This window comes from Trachemys scripta, chromosome 9 (assembly GCF_013100865.1).
Source record: "Trachemys scripta elegans isolate TJP31775 chromosome 9, CAS_Tse_1.0, whole genome shotgun sequence".
In the NCBI taxonomy this organism is placed as follows: Eukaryota; Metazoa; Chordata; order Testudines; family Emydidae; genus Trachemys; species Trachemys scripta.
This window is the reverse complement of record NC_048306.1, coordinates 82872902-82895549: the sequence shown is the minus strand read 5'-3', so window position 1 is coordinate 82895549 and position 22648 is coordinate 82872902. Positions and strand designations below refer to the sequence as shown.

At 44.3% G+C, this 22648-nt stretch overlaps 1 protein-coding gene across 6 annotated transcripts in view; it reads right to left on the bottom strand.

Annotated features, from left to right (window-relative positions):
- Positions 1 to 1018: 1018 nt before the first annotated feature.
- Positions 1019 to 22648, bottom strand: part of SMC4 (structural maintenance of chromosomes 4) — a 110168-nt gene continuing 88538 nt past the window's right edge. For all 6 annotated transcript variants that reach the window (XM_034781629.1, XM_034781634.1, XM_034781632.1 and 3 more), the window contains 7 exons: positions 21572 to 21761; positions 20260 to 20404; positions 12861 to 13034; positions 10826 to 11008; positions 3597 to 3829; positions 2598 to 2781; positions 1019 to 1597 (listed from right to left, as the gene is read on the bottom strand). In XM_034781629.1, the coding sequence (XP_034637520.1) occupies positions 1421 to 1597; positions 2598 to 2781; positions 3597 to 3829; positions 10826 to 11008; positions 12861 to 13034; positions 20260 to 20404; positions 21572 to 21761 (1286 nt within the window). In that variant the 3' untranslated portion in view covers positions 1019 to 1420. The remainder of the gene's footprint in view (positions 1598 to 2597; positions 2782 to 3596; positions 3830 to 10825; positions 11009 to 12860; positions 13035 to 20259; positions 20405 to 21571; positions 21762 to 22648) is intronic.

The following is a 22648-nucleotide window of genomic DNA, read 5'->3' as shown; positions in this document are numbered from 1 at the left end:
TTTGCATTTTTAAAGATAGGTACGTTTGCCCTTCTCCAGTGCTCTGAGACCTCACCTGTCCTCCATGAGTTCTCAAAGATAATTGTTAATGGTTCCAAAATTGCTTCAGCTAATTCCTTAAGAATCCTAGGATTCATGACTGCTGACTTGAACGCATCCAACTTAAACACCTGTCTTCTTGATCTCATAATTTATTAGCTCTCCTTCCCTTCGAAATAGAGGACTTACATTTTCCTTTGTCTTTCTTTTCCTCCTAGTTTATTTAAAGAGCCTCTTCTTACTGCCTTTTATGTCTCTTCTAGGTGTCAATCATTTTTTGCTTTAGCCTTTCAGCTTTTGTCCCTACACAATTGTGCTATTCTTTTATATTAAAAGATATGCTGTTGCTAAAATAATCTTTCTGACTTGTCACTTCTCCTGCCCCAAGAACTTCCACTGCCAACTTCTGAATATTATCATCTTCAAGGTACTTAAACTCAGCTTCGCCCATTCTTATCTCCCCCCTTTTCCCCCATGATAGCAGCCTCTATCTCCTGCAGCCCCATATGCATGGAACACCCTCCCCAAATCAAATCTGCACAGCTGACTACCCTGTTCCTTAATATCTGTCTGTGCCAGAGTGCATTGCCTAATTATAATGGGTAATTAGTGATTCATTAACCACATTCCCCTATTTTAGAAACTGAAGCCTCTAAATTGTACACATAGCAAATATATGTAAGCTTGTGTTCTAAAACTGTCACTACTGTTTTCCTTACCTCTTCTCCCCCTCAATGCATATCCCCCTCAGTGTTCTACCTGCAGCTGTCACATCTTGTCCATATTTATATTGCAAAGTCTTTGGGGGCAGCAGCTCTTTTAAGTTTGTACAGCACCATTACAATGGGGCACCAAATCCTTGCTGTAATTAGTGTTTAAATAAGCACATTCTTTTCTTAATCATGGGAACTGTGTGCATCACACTTCCAGCAATAGGACACAGAGACATCTCTGAGCACAACAGGTATTCAACAAGAACTTGAGTTAGTTATCTTTTATTTTAATAAAATACTCAGTAAAAAGCTGTTTAAAAATCTACAGGTAGAACCCAAACATTGATATAAAGCCTACGGAATGGGAATTTAAAATGCAACTAAATACATACTTTTGGAAACAATTCTGTTATGCTCAAAATGATATAAATTAAGATATCTACAAAAATTAAGTGCAGCCAATCAACAGAAAATATTAGCTCTTCTGCAAATCTTGGCTTACTAAGAAGCTCAAATCATGAAAGCTAAGATATTTACAAAACTTTATGGAACTATGATGTACCACAAAACAAAATCAAGATAATAGAATATAGATGAGCAGCCGAAATACAGTGAAAATACACATTAGTAATAAGATTTCACTTTCTTCAGAACAGAAGAGTACACATTCAGCAGCATCCGACAGAACCAAGTTCAGCAAGTCCTTTAGATGCAATAACTTTTGGGTTTGTTGCAACACTTTTTGTTGTATTGTGAGTCTTATAAATTCCAATTAATCTATCTGCAATTTCAAACATGTTATTTCGCAGAGAGATGATGATAAACTGTGCATTTTTTGTTTGCTCCTGGAAAAGAAATAAATCATTTCATATTAATTCACAATATTTAAAAAAACTGTACTCTGATATGAAGTTTGTAGTCATTAAAGCAAGTACAGATAACGTGGAAATCTTGTATTTATAACAGCTGTACATTAGAAAAGGATCCTTCTTTTAATATGCGTTACTGTTCAGGAAAAACAGATTCTCAGGTACTGATTGTCCAGAAAATCTGTGGGCCTCAGTAGTTTGGCTTTGCAATAGTATAATCCTAATTCTAATGATCAAGGCCCAATCCTGCAAATACTTTTGCATAGGTGTTACTTCACTCACATGAGTAATTCCACTGAAGTCAATTTATATGAGTAAAATTATACTCCTGCATAAGTCATCTGCAGGATCAAAGCCTACATTATCGAATGCACTACACATGCAGACTACTATAGCTACAGTTCTTTTGCTCTTTTTTGATTTCCACAGGGCTTACTTACAATGCAACAAGGTAAACTACAAAACTGTCAGAATTCTTAAGACTGGGATTGCTTTAAAACTTACACAAAAGCAGAGAAGATTGATTGTATTTTCCTCTACGGAGGACAGTGAGAAGGAAGTAGCCTTCTGTTATTAGAAGGCAAACCATTTAGGGATGCTGGTTTTATGCAACATGGAATGCAAGATAAAAAGTAGTAATGTATAATCGCCTAAAGTTAGATATTCTGTTACTTTTATTTTAAAATACTTTATTGCCTGACATTTGAGGAAGAATAAAAACAACAACAATATAATATAATAGTTGCTTTCTCTTCCCAAATAGCCAATCAAACAAACCACTAAAAAGCTCATACCCCATAAAAGTTAGGGGCCTGATTTTCAGAAGAGCTCGGCACCCAGGATTGAGAACAATGGGAGCTGCTACATGCTGAGCATCACTTATGAATTGCTACAGAAGAGCATTGATAATTTCTGGGAGGGAGAAAACTATTCTGGTAAATACTGCAGTGTAGTTATTCTATAGAAAAATACTTACATATATATAAAATGCTACAATTGATACATTTTTAAAGTCAAGGGCTGCATCAATCTCATCCATGAAATAAAGGGGAGTTGGCTTATAATGATGAAGTGCAAAAACCAAAGCTAGTGAACTAAGAGTCTTCTCTCCTCCTGATAGATTAAAAATCTTCTTCCAGCTTTTCTTTGGTGGCCGTACACTGAAACAATTAAAGAGTTTATAAATTAATTCCATTCATATTTATTAGTGTAGAAATTAGTTTATTATATGAAAAATCTTCATGCCTCAATAATACTCATATTGTCTTAAGCTTTCAATGTCCCTAGTAGAAATAATAATATTTAAAAGCACTTGAGTAGTTACCTTTCAGAAGTGCTCTTTACACTTAATATGGAATGGATCTACAATCACAATCAATTTATGACACATGGGGCAGAACCCATAATATTCACTTATGTTCTTCAAAACCAGCCACACACAATCTTATGTGTAGACTATTACTAAAATGGACAGAATTTCCCGTAAACCAAATCATTTCACTCCATTTATGTTGGAAATAATGAATTCCTTACAGATTAATGTTCCATGTTGAAGCCCCAGAGCAGCTGGTGTCACTTTACAATTATTTTTTCTTGACAGAAGGAGTGACTTCTCCATACAAGCTACATTACATTTGTTCTCTCCCCCTAGAGTTCATCTATTTTGTTTAACTCTGAAACAGTGCAATAAAATGTGTCTTTCCTTACTATCCTTCCATTAATATTCATAAAAGAAATGATCACCATAGTTGGTTCAGAATAACTTTTCTGCTTCTTTAGTTTGTGTTTTAGAACTGTTCAATTCATAGATTCATAGATTATAGGACTGGAAGGGACCTCGAGAGGTCATCGAGTCCAGTCCCCTGCCCGCATGGCAGGACCAAATACTGTCTATGAATATTTAAACCATAAAAATCAGGTTAAGAAATTAACAATGATTAAAAACAGTTTCAGTATGACCAAATGTTTGACAAACCTAAACATGATTCCTTCAGAGAAAGGATCCAGACTGTCTACAAGCTCTAATTCAGCATCTCCTCCCAAGGTAAGCATTTGGTAATTTTCCTTTAGTTTATTTGTTATTACATTAAATCCTGCCATAAACTCATTAAGCCTTTGTTTTCTAAGGTCTTCATAAGCCCGTCTAAAGTTGTCTCTCTCATTGGTAATTTCATCCAACTCTGCCACACGCTTCAAATACAGTTCTTCCTGCAGAGGGGGAAAAAAAGGAAACAAATGCAGTTGTTCCTTTACTTAAATTGAATTTCAGACCAAGTTACTTTTACTTTTTGAAAGAGCACTTTTTACTATTAGTAGCAGATAGCCACTGACATTATCACCTTAAAAAAGAAGGGAAGGTCATAGAATCCACATGGAGAACACTTCTTGATGAACCACATTTATTGTAAGGGAACTTTTTTGAGTGAATGTCCACATGGATTCTATTCTTGGTGGAAAACAAGAGTTTGGTACTAAGTGTCCAACTTAAGCAATGACTACAGGACAGTCGTACCAAAATGAGCATCCAGTCTGGCACTCTATGCCTAGTAGTAGTGTTTTGTAAAAGTATGGACCAAATTCCATGTAGCTGTCCTAAAAATTAAAAAAATAAGGATTTTTTTCAAATGGACAGCAGCAGCTTTCTGAGCTCTAGGGCTAGTTGAGCCTTTCATGCTTTGAGACAGAATGTTCTGAATTTCAGCTGAACAGCTTCTTTCAGTGGAAGCAATCCAGCCAGCATTTGGCTGTTGCATGTAAGGAAGCTGGGTCCAGGTGCAGAATCTTACAGTTTTTCTGTGAGACTATTGGGGAGGGCCAATACGGTGATTGCACTGGGGAAGGTGTGTGCGTGTGTGGGGAGCTGTACTGAGAGGTCCATCAGAACCAAATACTAAAACTGTCTAATCCATACTGTGGGTATCATAAAATCATTCCTGTGTCATGCCTACATACAGCAATCCCAGTGTCCAAAAGATGAGATAGGTGGCTATGTCAAGGAACATAGGAATGCACCACCTCTGGAAGAAAATGTCTTGTTGTTGTGGTCAGTGACAAAACATGTCTTGCTGGGCAACTCCAATTTGTAAAAGATGTTCTGTAGAACTGTGCCTTTGACTGACCACTTGTGGTGGTCTGAGAACTGCCTGCTGAGTTGATCTGCCAAGATGTTCTCAAGGCTGGGAAGGTAGAGAGTCACTGGTGGCATTTGATTCAGAATGCAAATTCCTCCTGACACAGTGGAGCCCATCTGTGGTCTGATTATGAAATCAGAAATAATGCACAGCTGTAGTATTTTCTGTCAACATTTGGATTGTGGGTCTGTATTGAGGTATGCCAGCCAGGTAGCTTTGAGTCACAGGATGTTTACGTGGGAATTAGCTTCCTGAGGGGACCAAGGCCCCAAGTTTGAAGGTGATATAGATGAGCTCCCCATCTCTGAGTGACACTCTATCATCAAGACACAGGTGCACAGAGGATGTTCTGTTCTATACCTGAAGAGGATCTTTCCACTAGTTTAATAAGGAGATGACTTCTTGAAGGATGTAAGCATCATGTCCATGTGGTACCTGCTGGGTTAATATTCTGATTTTAGCCACCCTTGCACACAGCACAAGTGAACTGCATGGGGAAGTGTGTCTCAAGAGTCTGAGGCACGTTCTCAGTGGTGCCTTTGGATAAGCTTTACGTTAACTGATGTTCATTATAGTTTGGAATTTCTCTCATTGGAGGTAAGCTTTCAATGACCTGGAATCTAAGGGTATGTCTACAATACCCGCCGGATTGTCTGGCAGCGATCGATCCAGTCTAGTGCATACATTGTATGTAAGAGCAGTACGACTGCTCAGAGCTACCGTATGAAACAGCAGAAAAACCTGAGAGTCTCTGGATTAAGTTTAGAAGTGTGAGCATCAAGGGTGATGTTGTGGTGGGAGTCTGCTATAGACCACCAGACCAGGAGGATGAGGTGGACGAGGCTTTCTTCCAGCAACTAACAGAAGTTACTAGATCACAGGCCCTGGTTCTCATGGGAGACTTCAATCACCCTGATATCTGCTGGAAGAGCAATACAGTGGTGCACAGACAATCCAGGAAGTTTTTGGAAAGTGTAGGGGACAATTTCCTGGTGCAAGTGCTAGAGGAACCAACTAGGGGCAGAGCTCTTCTTGGCCTGCTGCTCACAAACAGGGAACAATTAGTAGGGGAAGCAAAAGTGGATGGGAACCTGGGAGGCAGTGACCATGAGATGGTCAAGTTCAGGATCCTGACACAAGGAAGAAAGGAGAGCAGCAGAATACAGACCCTGGACTTCAGAAAAGCAGACTACTCCCGCAGGGAACTGATGGGCAGGATCCCCTGGGAGAATAACATGAGAGGGAAAGGAGTCCAGGAGAACTGGCTGTATTTTAAAGAATCCTTATTGAGGTTGCAGGAACAAACCATCCCAATGTGTAGAAAGAATAGTAAATATGGCAGGCAACCAGCTTGGCTTAACAGTGAAATCCTTGCTGATCTTAAACACAAAAAAGCAACTTACAAGAAGTGGAAGATTGGACAAATGACCAGGGAGGAGTATAAAAATACTGCTCAGGCATGCAGGAGTGAAATCAGGATGGCCAAATCACACTTGGAGTTGCAGCTAGCAAGAGATGTTAAGAGTAACAAGAAGGGTTTCTTCAGGTATGTTAGCAACAAGAAGAAAGCCAAGGAAAATGTGGGCCCCTTACTGAATGAGGGAGGCAACCTAGTGACAGAGGATGTGGAAAAAGCTAGTGTACTCAATGCTCTTTTTGCCTCTCTCTTCACGAACAAGGTCAGCTCCCAGACTACTGCACTGGGCAGCACAGCATGGGGAGGTGACCAGCCCTCTGTGGAGAAAGTAGTAGTTCAGGACTATTTAGAAAAGCTGGACGAGCACAAGTCCATGGTACCGGATGCACTGCATCCGAGGGTGCTAAAGGAGTTGGAGGATGTGATTACAGAGCCGTTGGCCATTATCTTTGAAAACTCACAGTGATCAGGGGAGGTCCCATATGACTGGAAAAAGGCTAATGTAGTGCCCATCTTTAAAAAAGGGAAGGAGGAGGATCCGGGGAATTACAGGCTAGTCAGCCTCACCTCAGTCCCTGGAAAAATCATGGAGGAGGTCCCCAAGGAATCAATTCTGAAGCACTTAGAGGAGAGGAAAGTGATCAGGAACAATCAGCACGGCTTCACCAAGGGCAAGTCATGCCTAACTAACCTAATTGTCTTCTATGATGAGATAATTGGCTCTGTGGATGAGGGGGAAAACAGTGAATATGTTATTCCTTCACTTTAGCAAAGCTTTTGATACAGTCTCCCATAGTATTCTTGACAGCAAGTTAAAGTAGTATAGGCTGGATGAATGGATCATAAGGTGGACAGAAAGCTGCCTAGATCATCGGGCTCAACGGGTAGTGATCAATGGCTCCATGTCTAGTTGGCAGCCAGAATCAAGTGGAGTGCTCCAAGAGTCAGTCCTGGGGCCGGTTTTGTTCAATATCTTCATTAATGATCTGGACGATGGCGTGGACTGCACCCTCAGCAAGTTTGCAGATGACACTAAACTGGGAGGAATGGTAGATACGCTGGAGGGTAGGGATAGGATACAGAGGGACCTAGACAAATTAGAGGATTGGGCCAAAAGAAATCTGATGGGGTTCAACAAGGACAAGTGCAGAGTCCTGTACTTAGGACGGAAGAATCCCATGCACTGCTACAAACTAGGGACCGAATGGCTAGGCAGCAGTTCTGCAGAAAAGGACCTAGGGGTTACAGTGGACGAGAAGCTGCATATGAGTCGACAGTGTGCCCTTGTTGCCAAGAAGGCTAATGGCATTTTGGGCTGTATAAGTAGGGGCATTGCCAGCAGATCGAGGGATGTGATCATTCCCCTCTATTCGACATTGGTGAGGCCTCATCGGGAGTACTGTGTCCAATTTTGGGTCCCACACTACAAGAAGGATGTGGAAAAATTGGAAAGAGTCCAGTGGAGGGCAACAAAAATGATTAGGGGGCTGGAGCACATGACTTATGAGGAGAGGCTGAGGGAACTGGGATTGTTTAGTCTGCAGAAGAGAAGAATGAGGGCAGATTTGATAGCTGCTTTCAACTACCTGAAAGGGGGTTCCAAAGAGGATGGAGCTTGGCTGTTCTCAGTGGTGGCAGATGACAGAACAAGGAGCAGTGGTCTGAAGTTGCAGTTAGTAGGTTGGATATTAGGAAAAACTTTTTCACTAGGAGGGTGGTGAAGCACTGGAATGGGTTACCTAGGGAGGTGGTGGAATCTCCTTCCTTAGAGGTTTTTAAGGTCAAGCTTGACAAAGCCCTAGCTGGGATGATTTAGTTGGGGATTGGTCCTGCTTTGAGCAGGGGGTTGGGCTAGATGACCTCCTGAGGTCCCTTCTAACCCTGATATTCTAGGATTCTAGTCTAGATGCGATAAATCGATCCCCGAGCGCTCTCCCGTCGATTCCTGTACTCCAGCGCCACAAGAAGTGCATGCAGAGTCGACGGGGGAATGGCAGCAGTCGACTCACCACGGTGAAGACACCCGGTAAGTCGATCTAAGTATGTCGACTTCAGCTATATTATTCATGTAGTTGAAGTTGTGTAACTTAGATCGATCCCCCGCCCCAGTATAGACCAGGGCTAATAGTGTTCCTACGAACTCTATGCTTTGAGTTGGAACAAGTGTGGGTTTCTCTCTTTTTGGCTTTGAGGTCCAAGATAGCAAACAGCTCTAAAGTTACTTGAGTTGAGTTTGTCACTGTAGATCTACCTAGAATCAGCTACTCATTGAGGTAAGGGTAGAACTGGATCCTTTGTCTTCTCAGATGATCTGCCACAATGTCACACCCTTGGTGCTGCTGAAAGACCAAAAGGACAAGCCTCTGTACCAGCAGTGAGGCCTTCCTACTAGGAACCTGGGATATTTCTGGATGAATGGATGTGAGAGTCACTCCCTTGGAGGTAGAGAGCCCAGAACCAGTCTGAAGCTCTAACAAAGGAATTATGGAAGCCAGAGTCACCATCCTGAACGTGAAATGATGGATGAATTTGTTAAGATAACAGAGGTTCAGAATTGGATACCAACCCCCTTTCTTTGGGATGAGAAAGTAATAGGGATAAATATCTTTGCTCCTGAATTTTTAGGGTACCTCTACTGCTCCAAGTTTGTAAAAAGGTTCATCTGTATCTTGTGAAAAAAGGCAATGAGGTTTGAAAGAAAGGTCAGTGGATATGAAGGAACTGGTATTAGACAGAATATCGCATTTACAATTTTTAGGACATACTGGTCTGAAGTGATCCAGGCTACCTGAAAATAAAAAAATGCAGCTGCCAATGGGGAGGGAGGGCGTGCAATGATCCTGGCTGAATATCCAGACTGTGCAGGAGCCAAGGAAGAGGCTTTGAGTTGTCTTCACTAGAACCTGCTTCCTTCTTGGCAGTGCCAACGTCCTCTAGGATTGGTACTAGTAAAAGGCAGAGAGATGCTGCCTGAAGGAAGACTGTTGTCTTGCTTCCTTCTTTCACGGGGCTAGAACATACAAACCCCATGAATCCACAGTGGACCTGGTATTCTTTAACAAGTGGAGCTCATCCATTTTGAATTAAAAAGTTCACTACCCTCAAGTGAAAGTCCTCAGTTGTAGTCTGGACCTTCCTGAAGACACTCTCGTTGCTATTGATGTAGCTATAGTACGTGTAATGGTTATAGATATGTCCAGGCACTGTTCCATGGTGATTATGGCTTTCAGTTCCTTTCAGTGTTTCTCTGGTAGGTTGTCCACAAACAGTTTATCCCATTTCAAGTAAACATACTGCGAGAGGAGAACTGATAATTAGTCACACATTTGGAAGCTGGCTAATAAGTAAACCTGGTGCCTGAAAAAGTCTATTTTCTTTAGGTACTTCTTCCTGAGTGTGGATCTCAGAGATCCTTGTTATTTCAACCTTTTCTGTACAGTGGCCACTAGAAGCAAACTTGGTACTAGATGGGAATGAGAGTATTTAGATCCCTTGGAAAGGGCCTTATACCTCTTGTCGAATTGCCAGGATGTGGCCAGTATTGATGCTAACATATGCCATAGGTTCTTTGAAGGCTCCAACAGAATTTTGTTTATTGACATGGCAAGTGTGCCGAACGTGGAAGGGTTGCAAGATATCCAGGAGCTTGCGGGACTTCTCCTGCACCACTTGTCGTGGAATATCCAGTGTCTCTACCATGCATTTGAGGTCCTGGAATGCCTTACAGTTATCCACTGAGGCAGGCGTAGATGGGGTTAATTGTCTCATCATGGGAGGACGAGGAGAGCAGTAGTTCTCCCCTTGTGGCTGTTGTTCCTCATCACTTTTCTTCTGTCTTTTTAAGATCTGAGGCTGTTTTGCCCTGGCTGTGATGGTCTATACTACCTCTTTGGGAAGAGGGATCCTGGAGGAACATGTGGAAAATTACTCCAAGAAACATGCCTGATTAGTCGGGTGACCATGTATTCCAACAGCAGTGACCAGAGTATTACATGTTGACTGATTCAAGCAATGCCAAATGAAGTACAGCTATACTTCAAAAACCAGTAGAACACTTCAATCTCCCTGGACACTCAATAACAGACTTAAAAGTGGCAATTCTACAACAAAAAAAATTTCAAAAACAGACTCCAATGAGAAACTGCAGAACTGGAATTAATTTGCAAACTGGACACCGTCAAATTAGGCCTGAATAGAGACTGGCAGTGAATCGGTCACTACAAAAACTAATTTTCCCCTGCTGATATTCACACCTTCTTGTGAACTGTTTGAAATGGGCCACCTTGATTACACTGAACTCATTAGCACTACAAAAGTGATTTTTTTCTCCCTTCTTGTCAACTATTGAGAATAGCCCACTTCCATCTTAATTGAATTGGCTCGTTAGCATCGACCCCCCACTTGGTAAGGCAACTCCCATCTTTCCCTATGCTGTGTATTCATACCTCCCTATTGTATTTTCCACTTCATACATCGGATGAAGTGGGTTTTAGTCCACGAAAGCTTATGCCCAAATAAATTTGTTAGTCTCTAAGGTGCCACAAGGACTCCTCGTTTTTGCTATACAAGAAGTTATCCACCTGCTGGAGATAATAGTAAAGCAATGTAAAGAGATTAAGCCTACTGTGATACTAATGGTAAATAACAAAGCCTTACCTTTTTATTATATTCTGCAATGGCACCAAGGTTTGGTTTCATTTCATGACATTGGGCTTCTAAAAGAGCTATCTGATTAGTTAGAATGTCTGGATCTTTAATTGCTTCAAGTTCCTCTTGATTTAGCACTGGAAGCTCTTCAACTAGTTTGTCTTCTATGGGATGCAGTGATATTTTTGATATCTATAATTCAGTTTAGACAGTTACTGAATATCATGTTTATGCTTGACAGTACAAGTTATCAAATAAACCTTGAAAATAGCTTTTAATACTAAATAGTACCAATTTAAAAAAATCTGGTTAAATCCACTGGATCAGTACCCACACAGCCTTCCAAAACTAACAATTATTTCTTTCCCACTCCAACTCATTTTTGGTCCAAATTCAACCTACTCTATTCAGAGCTGGGAAAACAGTCTCTTTACAATATGCATCAAAGGTCAACAAATGCAGTCTTTTACCTTATAATTCTGCTTCTCAAAACATTCATGCAGGATTCTCACAAATGTGTCTTAGGGTTTTCGAGTGTCTACAGGCAGCAGTAGTGGGTAAATATGCAAGTCACCTTGGTTACTAATGGTTATACACTACTCAGAATATTCTACAAAGAACATTCCAATCAGTTCGTGGATGAGTGAGAAGCAGCTAGTTCTATCTGGGGAATGAAGCCTTAGTAAAATATTCATCTTTGTAAGGGAAAAGAGAAATAATTTTTGCATTCTGCTGTCCCCAAAAGTAACTTTAAAAGCTAGGCTGTAAATAAGGCCTTGTCCAAACACAAAAGTTGCACTGATTTAAATAAAACTGTCTTAAGTAAGTGTCTTAATCAGATGAAATAGTGAAACCAGAGCAAGTCCTTATGTGGGCACACTTAAAACTGGTTACAGCTATCTTATATTGATTAAATTTCCCTTGGTAATTGACCAAGTTGAGCTACTTCAATCTAAGACAGTTGTAAACAGTATAGCCACATAGGGATTTGGTCTGGTTTTGCTAATTCTATTTAAAAAGAATTTTACTTAAATCAGTGCAACTTTTAGGTTCAGACAGGCCTTAGATTTGAATGCTATCTATTTCCCTGAAGAAATGGAGATGTGCATCAACCAGGGAAGAAGTCAGGATCTGGAAAGAGGGTATTTGAATTGATGTATCTATTAGCATTTCTGTATATCCCAACTCTATGCTAAAGAACAGGTTTGGACGTTGGAGTTACTAAAATTCACGGTTAACTACCCAACACCCCTGTTGTGAAAAGATCAGGTATCTTTAATATCCTCCAGAGTGATTTTTTTATTCAGCCTATTATTCATATAAGGGAGTAAGTGCGAGTTCAACCTGTGCAAGTAAGCCAAGACTACCAATAAATATTTCATGAAAATGTGGAGCAGACTATCACCTCAAGAAGGAAATTGGTAGTTTTATTCACAAAGTGTCTGGGAAGCATCCCTATCTGCCCATAAGCATCCACCAGGTGTAGCATGCATAGGCAGTTGCCTGCCTCTGGAAGAGACATAATGGCTCCCAAGGTGACCATCTTGAGTTTTTTCTTTGACCATGTATTGATTTAGGTCCCTGAATTTTAGGATGAGCAGGAACCCTTAACTTTTTGACCTACCAGGATGTATTTGGAATCAAAAGTCTTCTCCTTTTGTCCATTGCATGGGCTCAATGGCTCCAAGGAATGTGAGCCACACCTTCATCAACTTGCACCAAAGTAGGGTGCCAGGGCATAGAAACTGGACTGGAGTTTCTAGTCCAGGTATCTTTTGATCATAACTCTTGATAAATGAATTCACAGAGGGAGCAGGTTGATTGAAAAGGAAGGTGCCATTTTTATAGTTGCTTTTCAGAGCCATCACATTTCAAGAACATATACTCTATACCAAGGATCTTTTAAAAGTCAGTTTTTAAAAATATTTTTGGTTATATTCAACCATTTATCAGGAGACAAATTGTCATCACACTGAGATTAATCGCTCATGGTTTACAGTTCAAAATATGAAACCAAAATAAAATATTAAGTATTAAATCTTACCTCTCTTTGCCAATATTTAATCTTTGTTTGATGCTCACCAATATGACTGTCTATTTGTTCAATTTTAAGTCTAATATTAAGAGCCTCTTTTTGAAGAGCATGTTCATCCTCTTGAATTGCTTTAATCTCTTGAAGTAAATTGCGATGCTCCTCCTGAACCTCTGGTAATGACTCCTAAGAAACACCAAAAAATGTGACGGTGAAGTTCAGGTAGTTGTTTGGGAAAGGTTTGCATTTCCAGTCCTATAATTTTAAAAAGTTTGTTATAGTCTCCATAGTTTTAAATAAGTACCAGTTAAAATCTGAATATACACTGAAGAAACATTTTTGCTAGCATTTGTTTTAAACTATCTTCCGAATCTGAACAAACCACTCTGTGAAAGTATGTCTTGAAATCTGTGTTTGAATTTGCAGAGTTGGATTATATTAATTCTGTTACGAGTATGCTTTGGAACACAGTCAGTTCCTGTAGGTAGGGATGGTGTCATAGAAGCTGCCTTACTCCTGGGAACATCACCCACCCAGGCTGCCTGGTACTTGCTCTCTCATGACCCATGGATGATGTTCAGCTAAGGTAGGTGACTACACTGCAACACTCCCCAACTTCTGCCACTGGATGCCTCCCTTCTTCTCTTGGAAAAAAAGAGTAGGGAAGACAAGACAGCATTATTTTTGCCAATTTATGCAGCAACTTGAAAGAGGAGAATTATGCTGCTATTTGCATACCCATGTTATTGTATAACATACAGGTCTTGGCTTCTAGGTTACCCTTAAACAAACCAAGAACACCATTTCCCCATCTTGATTTCTTGTTTGCATGTGTTTTTTCCCATTAAGGCAGCCTGCTTAGTTTTTAGGTGCAATTTGAAAAAGACGGTTACTCACCGTTGTAACTGTTGCTCTTCGAGATGTGTTGCTCATATCCATTCCATTAGGTGTGTGCGCGCCGCGTGCACGATCGTCGGAAGATTTTCTACCCTAGCAACACCGGCGGGTCGGCTGTGGAGCCCCCTAGAGTGGCGCCTTCATGGCGCTGAATATATACCCCAGCCGACCCGGCGCCCCCTCAGTTCCTTCTTGCCGGCTACTCCGACAGTGGGGACGGGGGGCGGGTTTGGAATGGATATGAGCAACACATCTCGAAGAACAGTTACAACGGTGAGTAACCGTCTTTTCTTCTTCGAGTGCTTGCTCATATCCATTCCATTAGGTGACTCCCAAGCCCAACTTAGGTGTGGGGTCGGAGTGAGACATTGCTGTGTGCAAAACTGCTGACCTGAATGCAGCATCGTCCCTGGACTGTTGCACTAGTGCATAGTGAGCTGTAAACGTGTGGACTGATGACCAAACCGCCGCTCTACAAATGTCCTGGATCGGAACATGTGCCAGGAAAGCAGTCGAGGAAGCTTGGGCCCTCGTGGAGTGAGCGGTGAGGTGCGGTGCTGAGACGCCTGCCAGGTCATAGCAAGTCCGGATGCAAGACGTAATCCAGGAGGATAGGCGTTGTGAGGAGACCAGTGAGCCTTTCATTCGGTCGGCTACTGCAACGAAGAGTTGCGTCGTCTTTCTAAAGTGCTTTGTGCGGTCAATATAGAAGGCCAGGGCCCTTCGTACGTCCAGGGAATGCAAACGTTGATCCTGGCGAGTGGCATGTGGTTTAGGATGAAAGACCGGGAGAAATATGTCCTGGTTGATATGAAAAGGAGAAACCACCTTAGGGAGAAAGGCAGGATGTGGACGAAGCTGCACTTTATCCTTATGGAAAACTGTGTAAGGGGGCTCAGAGGTAAGCGCCCTGAGTTCAGAAACGCGCCTTGCTGAGGTGATGGCTACGAGGAAGGCTGTCTTCCAGGATAGGTACAGAAGTGAACAGGTGGCCAGTGGCTCGAATGGAGGACCTGTGAGCTTGGAGAGAACCAGGTTGAGGTCCCACGTCGGGACGGGCCGACGTTGTTGTGGGTACATCCGGTCTAAGCCCTTGAGGAATCTAACGACCATCGGGTTAGAGAATACCGAGGACGCGAGTTCCCCTGGGTGAAAGGCCGATATAGCGGACAGGTGAACTCTAATTGAAGATATCGCCAACCCCTGCTGTTTTAAGGAGAGGAGATATTCCAAAATGAGAGGAATGGGTGCCTGCAACGGGAACGTGGCTCGTTGTTCGCACCAACAGGAGAACCGCTTCCACTTGGTCAGGTACGTGGTGCGTGTTGAGGGCTTCCTACTGCTCAGCAGAATCTGTTGGACAGAGTGCGAGCATTGCTGCTCTGCCTGGGTGAACCATGGAGCAGCCACGCTGTGAGGTGGAGTGATTGCAGGTCGGGGTGACGCAGCCGGCCGTGGTCCTGAGATATGAGATCCGGACATAATGGAAGCGGGATCGGTGTCTGAACCGAGAGTTCCAACAGTGTGGTGTACCAATGTTGTCTCGGCCACGCTGGAGCGATCAGGATTACCTGTGCCTGGTCTCTGCGCAATTTGAGCAGTACCTTGTGGACCAGAGGAAATGGAGGGAAGGCATAAAACAAGTGGTCTTTCCAGGGAAGGAGAAACGCATCCGAGAGGGAGCCCGGAGCTCGACCTTGTAGGGAGCAGAACACGTGGCACTTCCTGTTGTCTCGAGATGCAAACAGGTCTATCTGGGGAAACCCCCACTTCTGGAAGATGGAATGTATGATGTCCGGACGGATAGACCACTCGTGCGTCCGGAAGGACCTGCTGAGTCGGTCCGCCAGAGTGTTCTGGACTCCAGGGAGGAACGATGCCGTGAGATGGATTGAGTGGGCGATGCAGAAGTCCCACAGGCGAATGGCCTCTTGGCATAGAATTGACGAACGTGCTCCTCCTTGCTTGTTGATGTAAAACATGGCCGTGGTGTTGTCGATGAGAACTAACACACAACGGCCACGTAGGAGATTGAGAAATGCCTGGCACGCCAGGCGTACCGCCATCAGTTCCCGAACATTGATGTGTAGGGCTAACTGGGGTGTAGTCCACAGGCCCTGGGTATGGTGTTCGTTGAGATGGGCGCCCCAACCCAGAGATGAAGCGTCTGTGACCAGGTGCAGAGAGGGTTGTGGGGTGTGAAAAGGCATCCCCTCGCAGACCACATTGTGATCTAGCCACCAGGTGAGGGAGGTCAGGACCGAGTTCGAGACCGTGACCACCATGTTCAGGCTGTCCCGATGTGGGCGGTATATTGATGATACCCAGGTTTGAAGTGGGCGAAGCCGAAGTCTGGCATGCCTGGTTACGTACGTGCAGGAAGCCATGTGACCCAGCAGGGTGAGGCACGACCTCACCGTGGTAGTTGGGAAGGCCTTGAGCCCTTGAACGAGGTTCTTGATGGTGCCAAAGCGGTTGTCTGGCAGGATGGCTTGTGCACGTCTGGAGTCTAGAACTGCGCCGATGAATTCTATTCTCTGGGTAGGTTCTAGAGTGGATTTGTCCTTGTTGAGTAGGATGCCCAACTCGTTGAATGTGTGCACTATTATGTGGACGTGAGCTTGAACTTGCTCCTTGGTGCGACCGCGTACCAGCCAGTCGTCTAGGTACGGGAACACCTGTATCCCTTGTCGACGAAGGTACGCTGCCACGACAGCCATACATTTCGTGAACACTCTTGGGGCCGAGGATAGGCCGAAGGGAAGGACTGCAAATTGGTAGTGCACCGTGTTTACCACGAATCGCAGGAAGCGTCTGTGAGGTGGGTAAATTGTGATGTGAAAGTATGCGTCTTTCATGTCGAGGGCGGCGAACCAGTCTCCAGGATCGAGGGAAGGGATAATGGCCCCCAAAGAGACCATGCGGAACTTCAACTTTACTACGAATTTGTTGAGTCCGCGCAAGTCCAAGATGGGCCGCAGACCTCCTTTGGACTTGGGGATCAGGAAGTAACGGGAATAAAATCCCCTGCCCCTTAACTCTATCGGAACCTCCTCTATGGCCCCCAAGGCCAGGAGCGTAGAAACCTCCTGTATAAGAAGTTGCTCGTGAGAAGGGTCCCTGAAGAGGGACGGGGAAGGGGGGTGGGAGGGGGGGATAGAAGAAAACTGGATAGCGTATCCCCTCTCCACCGTGCGGAGGACCCAACGGTCCGAAGTTATAAGGGACCAGGCACGGTGGAAGTGGGAGAGGCGATCCCGAAAGTAGGGGGCTGGATCCTGGGGGATGACTGGGGCGCCGTCCTCGACCGCACCTTCAAAAGTTCTGCCTGGGGCCTGAAGGTGGTCTAGGTGGCCCCTGGTTCTGGCCGGGTTGAGGGCCGGTCCACCTTCTTCTACCACCTCGCCCTCGCCTCCGGGCCGAGTCCTGTCTCTGACGAGGCGGGGGGGGGGGGGTAGAAGCGCTGAGGCTGCGGCCTAAATGGTCTGCGCTGAGGGCCCGCAACATGCATCCCCAGGGAGCGCATGATTGTTCTCGAGTCCTTGAGGCTCTGCAGGCGAGAGTCCGTCTTGTCCGAGAACAATCCATGTCCCTCAAAGGGCAGATCCTGTAGGGTTTGCTGCAGCTCCGGAGGCAAACCCGAAACCTGAAGCCAGGAGATTCTCCGCATAGCGATACCCGAAGCCAGGGTCCTCGCAGCCGAGTCCGCTATGTCCAAGGAGGCCTGCAAGGAGGTCCGAGCCACCTTCTTACCCTCCTCTACCATGGCTCCAAACTCCTCCCTGGACTCTTGGGGAACCAACTCCTTAAACTTCCCCATAGAGTTCCAGGAGTTAAAGTTGTAGCGGCTCATGAGCGCCTGCTGGTTCGCCGCTCTAAGTTGCAGCCCTCCGGCTGAGTAAACTTTACGGCCAAACAAATCGAGTCGCTTAGCCTCCTTTGATTTAGGCGCTGCAGCCTGCTGACCGTGGCGCTCTCTTGCGTTCACTGATGCCACCACCAGTGAACACGGTTGGGGGTGGGTATACAAGTACCCGTAGTCTTTAGACGGGACAAAGTATTTCCTTTCCACCCCTCTCGCTGTGGGTGGGATAGAGGCAGGCGTTTGCCATATCGTAGCTGCATTGGCCTGTATCGTGCGGATCAGGGGTAACGCCACCCTCGAAGGGGCATCCGCTCCGAGGATGTTCACGATAGGGTCCTGCACCTCCACTATCTCCTCCGCCTGCAGGTCCATATTACGTGCCATCCTACGCAGGAGATCCTGGTGAGCCCGAAGATCTATCGGAGGTGGACCTGTACATGATGTGCCCGCCACTGCCTCATCCGGAGAGGAAGAGGAAGATGCCTCCGGTGGTACAGGATCCAAGGGAGGGTCCTGGTCCCCCTGCTCCTGGGCCGGAGCATCACCTGTGCTTTGGTCCATGGCGTCAGGTGGCGTGGACACGGAAGCCTCCATGCCCCCTGGCGGAGGCCGAGAGATGGTGGACTCCGGGGCCCTTCTAACGGAGTGACCCGAGCGAGAGGTCGAGGGTATTGGAGCCCCTTGCTCCTGGTGGTACGCCCACGGGGTCCAAAACGACCAGTGAGATGGGCCATGAGAATGGTCCTCTGTCATCTCCTGCCAATGGCCCAAGTCCCGTTCCTCGGCTTGCCCTTGAGGGGGGTATGCCGATCTCGACAGGTCTTCCGAGGAGCGAGACACCGATCTTGATGGCCATGGCGGTGCCGAGAGAGACGAAACGATTCCCGTGGGCTGCGGTGCCGCACGGTGCCGGTCCGGAGATGATCTATCTCTACGCGGTGCCGGCGAACGGTGCCGGGACCGCGATCAGTGCCGATGACCTCGTCGGTGCCGGGAGCCGGATCTGGACCTCGACGAGGACCTGGAGTATGCCCGGTGCTGGGAGCGGCCTCTCGACGTCGAGCGTCGACTGTAGCGGTGCCGAGAACTACGTCTCGACGTTGATCGGTGCCGACGATCATAGCGGTGCCGAGACGTAGAGCGGCGCCGCGACGAAGATCTTGGCCGCGAGTACGACCGGTGCCAAGGTGATATTTGGCGCCGGGACTGCGAGCGGCGTGGGGACCTGCTTCGGGACCCCGGCGGGCTCGGCTCTACCCCCGGCACTGGGGGAGCCGGCGTCTTCGGCACGGAGGCCCCCGTCTTATGGGCTTTTTTATGCCCCGGGGATAATGACCGGCGTCGAGGCACTTGCTGTGCTTGCGGTGCCGACGAGGTCCGGTGCCGGGGAGGCTTGTCCGACACCACTCGCGTGGTTGGCATGGCCAGTGCTGCCGGGGCACTGCGCACCGAGGCGCTAGGTGCCGGGGCCTGGCTTGTAGAGGGAGTGTCCGTACTAAGTGCCGCCTCCATCAGGAGTTGCCGGAGCCGAAAGTCCCGCTCTTTCTTGGTCCTTGGTCTGAAGGCCTTACAGATCTTGCACTTATCTGTTTGATGGGACTCTCCCAGGCACTTCAGACAGGAGTCGTGCGGGTCGCTCGTGGGCATAGGCTTAGCGCAGGAGGCGCACTGCTTGAAGCCGGGAGCGTTGGGCATGAGCCCGGGCCCGCGGCCGGGGGAGAAGACCCCCTTAATCCCCTGGACTACTATAACAACTATAACAACTTTTAAAAACTATTTAACTATTTAACTATAAACACTAGAACTATAACTATAACTACAACTGCGAATAACTAAGTAAGCTAGGGAGAGTGGAGAACAGCTATGCCGCGCTCCAGAGTTCCAACGACCGTCAGGGGCGGTAAGAAGGAACTGAGGGGGCGCCGGGTCGGCTGGGGTATATATTCAGCGCCATGAAGGTGCCACTCTAGGGGGCTCCACAGCCGACCCGCCGGTGTTGCTAGGGTAGAAAATCTTCCGACGATCGTGCACGCGGCGCGCACACACCTAATGGAATGGATATGAGCAAGCACTCGAAGAAGAACTAAGAATTCTGCTTTAAGCACCTCAGATCAGCATTCTTGTAAATTTTGTTGGTTAACCTCCGAAGAATGGATCAAGGTAACTCGGAGGTAAAAAATCCTAAATTTAAAATCTGCCTGAAAACTGGGTCAGTAGGGCAAAATATTTAACATCTGCTTTCATGTTGGTTCTGCAATAAAGAGCACAAAGCACTGTAGGCCTCACAAAAGACCCTCTTCTATTTTATGCTTGATTGGATTTTTGGAGGGTAGGAAGAAGAGTGGAAGACTTTTTATAAGATAAGAGACATTTCCCCAATATTTTTTAAGATGACCAAATTTGAGGTTTAGATATCCTTTTCATGAATACACTTCTTGCCAAACTTGCAACCCCTTTTGGTAATGTTATGCCTAGACCTTAGATGCCAATGGCTAAGAAAATTCACTAGCACTTAGTGAAAGTCTGCTTGCTATAAAAATCTGATAAGATTGCAAGCCTCCTTATCCATAATCTCTGCTTGTAGAAAGTTATTAGTCCTGTGAAGTACATCCTTTTGGAAGAAGCACAAAAAACCAATATTACACCTACTTCAGCTTGTTTGCAGTTATTCATAACTTCAGTAGCTTTCTCTTCCAATGTTGTTAACTCTTCTGTTAGATCTTTCATTTCCTTTTCATTATCTCCAATTTCCTTCTCAGTTCGAAGGACAGATTCTTCTGATTTTTTCAGATTTCTGAATAAAATAGGTATTTAAGATGTTTGCTTATTAATTTACAATTATGGTAAACAATTAAAGGTCTGGAGCGCACCATTAGACTTGTTTACAGAGAAAATAAATGTGCTATATGTAATCATCAACAGGTAAGGATTACTTTATTATTTACACTCCAATTTTTATCTTTGGGAAATACTACAATAAATGGGGTCTTCCTTCCTGAATTCATATCTACAACAGATGCTTGTAATAGGATTACTTAATTTGTGTTCTCACTGAGTTAGAATCTTGACATTTGGTGTATGTATTTGTTATGGATTGCTGAGTATACAACATATCCCCAGTTTTTTCTGGCAGAGGTCACCAAAAGATCTTTTCAGATTTCAGTTACTCGAGTGCCATTTTGAACTTGCATCTTAAAATTTTGTACATTCGTTCATTATGGGCAAATGATTATAGAAAAACAACTGAGGTTGCCATTTGTATCAGATAACGAAAAGGTCATTGTTGTAACAATGTACAAAAATTACGTTTCTTTTTTCCTGTGAGGCAGCCATGTTCGGTATGAGGACTACAATTGGGAGACAATAATATTTTGAATTCAAAGAGGTTTTAGTCAAGGACTTGTTGGTTAATAAGTGTGCTGCAGGCACCAATGACAATAGCCACATCTACTCAAATCGTGAATTACCATCAATTAATATAGATTAAAAAACTGGGGAAGAGTTTATAAAACTCAGCTCCAGTTGGTAGGATGTTTTTGTATTCCCAATGAATGCATTAAAATATCTGCCATAAACTAAACACTAGACTGGGAAGCAGAGAATTTAATTCTAATTGACACTAAAAATGACTCACCCATGAGGCCATAGCACAGGCAGTTCACTTAACCTCTACTCCTCAGGTTAGTAGTATACTCACATTATAGAAAGAAAAACTATGTGTTAGGGTAGTGGTTCTCACTTCTTTCTCTATCACAATCAGCCCCATGTTAGAAGAGAGAAAGTGTGTGTCCCTCCCAACTCCCTTCCCTCTAGCCATAAAAGAAAGAGAAGGTGGTCATGACCCCTAAGCTGACAAACCTCAGGAACAAGGGATTAATGTTTGTGAAGTGACCAAGATAAAAACATATCATCACTACAGTCTCAGTGCTGATGTGTAACTTGAGCACATAGGAGTCTTTACCTGTCTGCAGTCTTGATTGCCACCTGGGCTTTAGTAATAGCAGAAGCACATTCATCTATTTCCTTGTTTATCTTATCAAGTTTGTCTTGCTGAGCTTTCAGTTTATGATTATTGATCTCAATTATGAGATTATGTAATCTTTTAACTTCACTTTCCACTTTACTAGCCTTTTCAGCAACACTCTCATAATCTGTCAATACAAAAGTTTGTGAATGAGATGGTTAAACAAAACTGATAGTTTGATATTTTTAACAGGAGAACTGAATTTAAATTTCAATCAGTTCACAGAACTATTATTTTCAGTGCTAAAACAAACACGCTAAGTCTAAATTAGAGGTTTGCTGACATACCTATACAAGCAAGCCCTCCTCATGGAGACATAGGTTATATAGTCAAAAAAGTGCTTTTGCCAGTATGGTTTATACCAGTTCCCTGAACAAAATAATGTACATAAGCCAAAAACACTTATGAAATGTCACAAAAGGTCACACCTTTAGCAGACATTACTATACTGGCAAAAGTTTCTAATGTAGACCTAGCCAAAATCCATTACTGCATCACTGTCCTTGGATGCATTATGTGGCTACATAAAACCCTTGTCAATAATCTTCCAGACAATACCATAATTATTATCTTCTGCATTCATTTGACTGTCAAAGTTTGGAAGAGGCTAGCACTGAAAGAATAATTAACCCTTATTCAGTAGTTTTTCCATATATTTAAACTTTTTTGAACATCAGCAGACCATATTTAGATACCACAGAATTGTGTGTTGAATATAAAGCCCTCTATGTCCAAAAATATGAAGAGTTTTTAATAAAAATACAACCTCTACCAAAAAGGAGTTGAACTCAGCTGAAGGAAATGGTACATCTCCTGAGCCTTTCCACTTTTACCATCTGCTCTCCCATGTGGCCAGAGTCCATAGCCAGCTTTAGGGCTCTCATCAGATTACCAACCTAATTTTCAGCCAAGAAAGCTCACCAGCTCCTTCTGGCATCTATAATTTTTATACAGAACTCTAACCTTGACTTCCATACAAACTTACAGCAACTATAGCACTGACCCTCCTTCCCT